Source organism: Monodelphis domestica, chromosome 4 (genome assembly GCF_027887165.1).
Source record: "Monodelphis domestica isolate mMonDom1 chromosome 4, mMonDom1.pri, whole genome shotgun sequence".
NCBI lineage: Eukaryota > Metazoa > Chordata > Mammalia > Didelphimorphia > Didelphidae > Monodelphis > Monodelphis domestica.
The window spans coordinates 132,420,060-132,428,990 of NC_077230.1; the positions used below are offsets into that span (position 1 = coordinate 132,420,060).

General features: G+C 33.7%; 1 protein-coding gene across 6 annotated transcripts in view; it reads left to right on the forward strand.

Annotated features, from left to right (window-relative positions):
• The window catches only part of CCNT2 (cyclin T2), a 46,295-nt gene that overhangs the window by 32,037 nt on the left and 5,327 nt on the right, over window positions 1-8,931 (forward strand). For all 6 annotated transcript variants that reach the window (XM_007494085.3, XM_001363590.4, XM_007494080.3 and 3 more), the window contains 3 exons: window positions 140-202; window positions 4,826-4,871; window positions 6,477-6,640. In XM_007494085.3, coding sequence (XP_007494147.1) covers window positions 140-202; window positions 4,826-4,871; window positions 6,477-6,640 — 273 coding nt within the window. The remainder of the gene's footprint in view (window positions 1-139; window positions 203-4,825; window positions 4,872-6,476; window positions 6,641-8,931) is intronic.

The following is an 8,931-nucleotide window of genomic DNA, read 5'->3' on the forward strand; positions in this document are numbered from 1 at the left end:
TTTTTGGTCCTGACCAAATTGGGTGGGAAGAAATGGACCTGAGGTGTAATGGAAGGTAGTCTTTGTTGTATGTTAAATTATTTTGGTTAGATGGGCATTGAAATGGTTGCTAATTTAATTAAAAAAATTTTTTTTTCAGGTTTTGAGATCACCATTGAACACCCACATACAGATGTGGTGAAATGTACCCAGTTAGTGAGAGGTAAATAACCTCTGAAACCCTTCTCCTAATGATATTAAGGCTTAATAATTGATTTGTGTGATTTCATTCTTATGAGAATTTTATGAACAAAGAAAATATTTTTTCCCATCTACTATTGGAAATTTCCTGATTACTCATAAAATTAATTAGAATGTTAAACCCTAGAAGAGAGAGAGGAACTTTAGAAATTATCTAATTCAATTTCTTCATTGTCTACTGTACCAAATTTCCTTTTAACTGCTCTATTTCAATAGTTCTAAATATAGATGGTGATATAGTGCCTGGCCTAGATTTAATGGGGAATGCATAATTTCACTAGAATATTTCAGTTGGTCTTTTGACACTCAATGCGTATCCCAGTCTGATCCCTTCTGTGCCCATTGTGATGGTCTGCATAGCTGTTGACCTGCAATATAGATAATTCAGTGGAATTGTCATCTCATTAGCCTGGATATTCCTAATGCTATTAGAAAATTATGGCCTATCCATGCATTTTTAATTCTGTTTGTATTCTTCCATAAATCCTCCATAGGTCTACATTACATACTGGATACCTTTTACTGAGACTTGGAATGTTTTATGAAAATCAGGGCAAAAGTTCGGCTTTTCATCTGTTAATTCTAATTTCTCATTGTATAAACCACATCATTAGCATTTGCAAAATAGTATCTTACAATAAATTGTTTATTGTCTTCACTGCTAATTCCAGTTAACTTTTTAAATCAACTTCAAAAGGAAAACATTTCTTGGATTTTTAATGTATCAGAAATGTTTAATCCAGAAAGCTAGTTGAAGTACTGATTTATCTTGCATTTTATTATTAGAAATTCCACTGAAAATTACTGTAAATCTAAACCTTCATCTATGAAATGAAAGGACTTGACTAACTAGACCTCTGAGTTCTAACATTCTATAAATGTTTTTGTTGTCATGGGGCTATTGGGACAAAGGTCAGGTAAAAGACCTTTTGGCAATCAATAAAGGCCACTTCAAATGGGAAGTAACAGTACAGAAATAAGAATTTAGGTGCAGTCATATGCAAAAGTGGAAAGTTCGTTGCTCAGGGTTGCAGCACTGAAATATTATGTTCATACAGCATTAGTTAAGATTAAGTGAAATAATAAAAGTAAAACACAATATAAATGCAGATATTGTTGAGTGTAATTGATCATTTGATTGTTAACTATAGCCAAATAGCTGTGTAGGTAAACATTTATAGCTAGATATACATAGGTATAGATTTGAGGAGGAAAAGAGAACATTTATCTAGTGCTTTACTTTTTATTTCATTTCTAGTGCTGCAACCCTGAGTAATGGAGACTTTCTACTTCTGCTTCTGACTGTAGCTAAATTCCTATTGTGTTCCCTTTTAAAGTGACTTACTGATTGCCACCAGATTTTTTTGTCCTGACCTTTGTCCGTTAGCTCTGTGTGAACAAAAATATTCATACAATGTTTGAACTAGAAGGGACCTTAAAGGTCATTTTAGTCCTCTCATTTCACAGTTAAGGAAACAAGTTCATAGTTTCGAGACAAAGTAATAAAGTAATTTGCCCTGTCAAATAGTTTTACTTTACTTAGATATTTTGTGCAGTAAAAGTCAAGTGGCTGAGCTTGGATTATAATCAAAATCCCTTGGTTCTTGGTTCAGTATTCTTTCCACTCTATTGTACTGTCCCCATTTATTTGATAGATTTTTGTCAACCTCCAGGGTTTGTTTTTTTTTCCTTTCACTTCCCCAAGATTGCTGATTTCATTGGTTTAGAAAATAAGGGACAAACCAACCCCATATCCTTCCTCCACACTACAAATTTGGATCTTTATCTATATACCTTATAGTTGTAAAGAGTTACTTACTACACTGTGACATTGAGTGACTTGCCCATGGGTCTTAGGCAGAAACTAAGTCCATTCCTTTTTCAACCATGCTCCTCCATACCATTCTGCTCTCAAACCTGTGGCTTCAAAATAGTTCTCTCTCTCACTCTCACTCTCACTCTCACTCTCACTCTCCCTCCTCTCCCCCCTCTCCTTTTTACTTGCAAGGAGGTATGTCTTAACCACAATGGGTAAGAGATTTAAAAGTTATTTGGAAAGGTTTAATTTAAATTCACCACACACATTCACATGTAGTTCCTAAATTTGATGCATTGCATGATAACTTTATCAACTGTGACTAGACCTGTAATTCTATTGGTGTAAAGACTTCCTGATATTTTACCAATTCGGGTCACCTATTCTGCAACATAGAGACTGAGAAAGATGCTTAGGGGACACCAAGAGATAAGGTGACTAGCCCAGGGTAGCACAACCAGTATGTGTCAGAAACAGTCTTAAAACCCAGGTCATCCTGCTTCTGAGGCTATATACACTGCCTTTCACCAACTTTTAATATTTCATATAATTTAAATTTTGTGATTTGATGGTGGTGGGTTTTTTAAGCTACTATTTCTTAGAGTTTCATTTTGGTTATGACTCAGTGTTATTTAAATAAATTCATAGGTAGGTATGTAACTTTTAACCTAATTTTATACTTAAATCTTTGTTTTTAAAGCCAGTCATATGGCTTATCTCATTAGGTATTTAATACTAATTCTTATCTCCAGTTTTTAAAATACTTCTGTGGCATGATGTAAGAATCTACAACCTGAGGTGTCCAAAACAAGATCTCACTTGCTCTACAGAGTAGTTGTTGGCTGTCTGTCATAGAAAGTCAGTGTAAGTTTCATCAAGGGTAGAAAAAAAAAAGGTACATGTGATTTCATTTGTGGAGTTATTGAAATGAAGTATGAATTTAAATAGTCAACGTTTTGGTTTTGGCACATGGTAAAAAATAAAACAGTTGAATTGTAAAGAGAATTTTGCACTTCTAACTAGTACTGCTCTTATTAGGAAAATTCATTCAAGTTTTTTTATGTCTTCCCCAAAGTATACTTTTTGTTTTTAATGACTGATTACAAATTTCCTACATGTCTAGACTTAAGATAGTTTGATTAGTCTAATAGATCATACTTGAAATTTTGTTTATATAAAAACTTGAAAACTTTATGTTTTTAATATGCAGGTTTAAAATTATGTCAGATGAAATACTTCAACTTGTTTTATGTTATTTATGCATGGATCCTTTTTAAAAGTTTATCTCATCTTTAATTATTGCCATTCTAGTTATAGATTTTTGGCAATTGATTTTTTAAAAAACTTTATTGGTAACTATTAATTTCATAATGCAATTTCCATAAATAAAAATAACCTATCTATTGTGTTACCCTTTACACTAGCAGTGTCTGGTTTGTTTGTTTGTTTGTTTTATCTGTGTTTTTAAGTGACGAAGATTATGGCTGTAATCATTAGGTTTTGAGACTGCTCAGGATGAAAATAACACAAATTTGGACTTACAGCATTTTCTTTCAAAATAGCTATTTTGTGCAGTAATTATGGCCTCCTCAGAAGCTCTGGCATTATAATTTTTTAAATATAGTTCTTTATGACTTATTCACTGCCTCCCCTCCCAAAAGAATTTACAAGATATTTGACTCAAATACCTCCCAAGCTCAGCAGTGCTTCAACTCTTTTGGTCACCCTCAATGTGCATTACAAAAATAGATATTATCCTCCTTAATAGTAGCAGTGGCTAGTGAATTGGGTTTATATAATAGAGACATTAGCTTATATCATAAATGAGGAGGGAGAAAGAAAACCGCTTTGGCAACAGGAATGATTTAAATTTGGTTTAATCAAATGTTCCTGGGGCAGCTAGGTGACTCAGGTGATAGAGAGCCAGGCCTGAAGACAGGAAATGCTGGGTACAAATTTAGCCTCAGATACTTCTGGCTGTGTCACCCTGGGCAAGTCACTTAACCCCCATTGCCTAGTCCTTACTACTCTTCTGCCATGGAATCAATACTTAGTATTAATTCTAAGACAGAAGATGAGGTGAGCTTTTTTATTCAAATGTTCCTTTTAAGGTTATATTGCTTAGTTATTAAAAATATTTTTCTAGGGCAACGAGAGTTAAAGCATTCTAATACCTTGTAATAGGATTTCCCCTGTTATTTAATTGGATCCTATGAATAACTTCTCTTATAGAAAGTAATTTCAGAAATAGTTTTGGGGTGGGGTGGTTAGCTCTCTGGTGAAGGGGAGATTGAGCAATTCGTTGTATTAAACATCAACATTTCTCTTCAGTTTACTTAAGGTGAACAAGCTGATTATCCTGGCTGTTGCATGTGGCAGCTTAGGTATGATGATAGAAGAAGATGAAGCCATATTTTTGTATTCATCATGAAGACACCCATTGATGTTTTCTTTGTTTTTAAATCAAGGGGAATGTCTTATTCTGGCTTTACCTTAGTAAGAATTTTAGCTAGTGTAACTGGCTAGTCCAGATTTGGTAGACTTTTTTAGATCTTTAAGTGACAGCATAGGGCATGAGTGTTGTTAAAGGTTTTCAGTACTGTAGAGAATGTTGGAGCTCTACTTGTATCAAATATAAATTTTATGTATATAATAGCACTTAATTTTGTGCACAAGCCTTTGAGCTGAAATATTTTCTTGTATTGAAAGCCTTTTGATGATAGTATGTTAGAGCAAATAGTAATATCTTCATTTTTTCTTTTCTTACAGCAAGCAAGGATTTGGCACAGACATCCTATTTCATGGCTACCAACAGGTTGTTATCCTGACCCTCTTTGTTGCACTGTTGTAGCACACTATAGCTTCCTTTACTGCAGGGCCCCCTCCATGTGTCTTTTACCCTTGTTGCAACAGGCGACTGGACCATCTAGAGTGGTGGTACCTTCCTGTTTGCAGTGCGGTGTATTGTACAAGGGTCTTTTGGCACAAAGGGGTTAAATGCACAATGAGAAGTGTAGTGGTGCTTTCTGATGACATATTCTCGATTGTGAGTGCATAAGTCTAAAATTGGTAGCCTGAATAGCAGCTAAAGATTACAAAGAGCTAAACTTAACCTAGAAATTCGAGCATCTTGGTAAGTACAAAGCTATTTCTAGTTTACAATTGTAGTTAAATGACAATTTTTTTTTTAATTTAAACATATTGATCCAATCCTAACTTTAAAATAATTAAAGCTTTTTTAAAAAATCTTTTTAACTTGGATTTTTTTCCAGATGATACCCTCTAGTAGTAAACTAGAAGTAGTCAATCCTATAAGTGCATGGATTTCCATAAGCACAATTTATGCCTTAAGTAAATGGATTTTTTTAATTTATATAAAACAGTATGTAAAAAATTTTTTTGACTTATGTAAAGAAGCTTGTGTTTTGGTCAATAAATTTTACTTCCATAAATTATTTCCATTTCCATCAGTTAAAAGTTGAACCTGGAAGAGTAGCTATTTGTCAGACTATTTGAGCTCTAATATTAAAATTTTAAGGTATAGATATAGTGTTGACTTTTATATATTTTTAGAAGATGACTGGGAGGGGAACAAACCAGCTTTGTGTGGTCCTTAGTTTCTTATGACAGAAAGCACTGTTAAACAAATGTGTCCTTAGAGGCATGTCATTATTCCTAAAATTGAACATTTGTAGTTGAGAATATTCTTGAGTTAAGATTAGGTTTAAATTAAAGGCTTTGGATGACATGGGGAAAAGGCTGTCACAGAAGTTACTCAATCAGCCTATTGGGAAAACTTTTTTGTAGTTAGCTTTTTAAGCTACTTTTGGGCAAGAAACTATACAGCCAGAGGTAAGTTTGGAGGGGTTGCCATTTGGGGGGGGGGGGATTAAGAGGGTCATTAGAGAGATAAAAGTGTTTACTTTTGTGTGACTGGAGTATTTTGCTGTTCATAAGAGCTATTGGAGATCCACATGAAATGGTTTGATCCCTACTTTTGTATGATGTTTTGATAATACTTTGTTAGTTTAACAAATTATGCTTTGTTTTGTTTTGAAAATATGTTCTCACATTTCAAAGGAAGCAAATGTATGATTTTTTAAAATATAAGTACAACTTTTACAGTAACTTTTATAATAAATTTAAAATGAGTGAAAGGTAAATATTCTTATCCTTTGTCCCTATAAATAAATAAAATATTCATTTTAAATATTAATGTAGTCTCATTGACCTGATGTGTGTGTGTGTACTGTGTGTGTGTGTGTGCTTGTGCGTATGCGTGGTTTTTGTTTTCTTTTGTTTTAAAAGAAAACCTATGTATTTTGAGTGAACTATTCCTAATCTTACTGGTTAATTTTTTTCCTTTGTTTTTGCATATTTGAATATCTGGTTCTTCATTTTCAAACCTGTCCTGCAATAGTCTACATCTTACTACCTTCTGCCTTCAATATAAACCAACAGTGATAGCATGTGTGTGCATTCATTTGGCTTGCAAGTGGTCCAATTGGGAGATTCCTGTATCTACTGATGGAAAGCATTGGTGGGAATATGTGGATCCATCAGTTACCTTAGAATTACTAGATGGTAAGTATAATCAAAGCATTTTTTCAATGAGATAGATTCAGTGTATTAGGTGTAATTTTCCTTAAGAGAAACAATTTCCAGAAAGTATTCCCAGGTGTTTGGCAGAATTGCAAGGTGTGTTAATAATATAAATATTGTAACTAATTTTTGTGATTTCAGGGTTATCAGATTGATAAAATGACTGGTAATTCAGCAATGTTTCAGGTCAACCTACAAATTAAAGAAAAGTTGATAAAAATACCAATCATATTCAGTTCATAGTGCCCTGCTATCTGATTCAGCTCAAGCAATGATTAAAAAAGAAAATTCCTCAAGGGGAGGACCACCATATGCACTGAATATAATATCACTTTTGTTTTTTTTTTTTTGCAAAACCTCACTACTGCTAAAAGAGGGAGAAAAGGATAAATAGCTTTTCATAGCTATTTATTTTATTTTATAAGATGTAGAGCTTGAAGGGACTTTAGAGATCCTTTAGTCCAGTTCCCCATTTTATAGAACAAACTCATGCTCTGGGAGGTTGTGATTTTCCCAAAAGTTAAATGGGTATTAAGTAATATTAATACTATGAATGTTTAATTATGTAAAGAAGATACACCCTCTCTTTGGATTCAAGCAGCTCCTGTATGTTTGACACTGGTCTATCTCCTTTTATATCACCAAGTGGAAGTGCATACTTGATATTCCAGATCTTCTCTATCTTATGTCCCAAACATTATGTCCTTCTCTTCTAAACTACCTTATTTCTCTCAAGAGGTACCACCATCCTTCCAATCAGCCAGATTTACAACTTCTTTGTTCTCCCATGGCCACTACTCTAGTTCAAACCCTTGTTGGACATCTCATCTAGATTGTTGCAATAGCCTTCTTTGTCTTTTTCCTGCCTCCCTGCTCTTCTCCTATTTCATCTATCATATACACAAATGCAAAAGTAGCATTCTATATTAGTTTATATCAGCTCCACTGGGTCTCTGTTAATCTCTAAGTTCTAACCTCTACTCTTTTTTAAAACTGCACAATCTGGCTCCATCTAAGTTCAAAATTATTAACTTTCTAACCTTCTGGTAAACTGCTATTATACCATCTCCATAGTATTTAGGGAGTTGTGTAAATCTCGTTGCACTTTGGGAGGATAATAGAAAATTATTCAGATTTAAGGGTGGCTTAAGAAAAATTACTCCTAAAGTTTTCTCAAACTGATTTAGGAGAAATAACATGCTGAACAGATCAAATCTTTTTCAGCATTAAAGTTCTTTCTAAATCAGGTCATGTTTTAGTTGTATGGGGTGGGAGGTTATCATACTCTTCAAAGAGTATATTGGTTTTTAAGAGAAGTCATTCTTTTTGTTTCATTAACTCACACTATTAACCCTTGTTTTTACTGTATACAAACTAGAATTTGAATTAAATCCATGAATGAAAGATTTTATATATACATTTTTTTTATTCCTTTAAGAAGCTATGGCAGTTTTGTGTGATAACACGTATAACCCAGAAAAAAAAATTAAAAAAAAATTTATAGCAGCAGCAGCTAAGGCAACCCCAATGTCATGCTGACCTGACTTCAAGCCCTCCACTTCTGGCACAGGTGTGATCACAGGCGAGTCACTTAACTTCACAGTGCCTCATGTATTGACCATAAGTCACAGAGCAGGTATTGATCCATATTGGAAAAGGAAATTTCTTCACCAGGAACTATACTAATGAAAATGCAAATCAGGAATTTCAGAGAAGCAATAAATACAACCCCAAAAACTTGCATGCTAATAATACCTTTTGCCAGTTTGGATAACAAGCATCTTAGAGTAGGAAAATAGGTAGGTGTTTTTATAAGTTTAAGAAATGCAAGATAAGGCATCATTTTGTATGAAAACTGTAGTGTACTTGTGAATTACTATGGAAGATGGCAAAGAGCAAGTAGAAATCCTTAAAAAAGGTCACTTGGGTTTTCTCCATGGGATTCAATATCTTATCAATGTGACAGACTATATTTTTAATAAAGATTTCCATTGATCCTTCTGTTTTTGAGGGCATAAGCATGAGCTTCATTGATATTCACTTAAAAGAAAGGGTTCATTTCTGCAAGCTCCTTGGTTAGTGTGATGAGGTACATTCTCTTCACTTACGTTGAGTAAATCTTTTGTTTTTGAAATCACTGGTGAAAAGATTGTATTATACAGGGCCTAGCAGTGGCAAACCTAATAAGGCAAAGCAAAATGACATGGTAAATAGAGTTTTGAACCAAAGTTTAGGAGATGGGTCACATGCTGCCATAGCTATATGATTGCAGA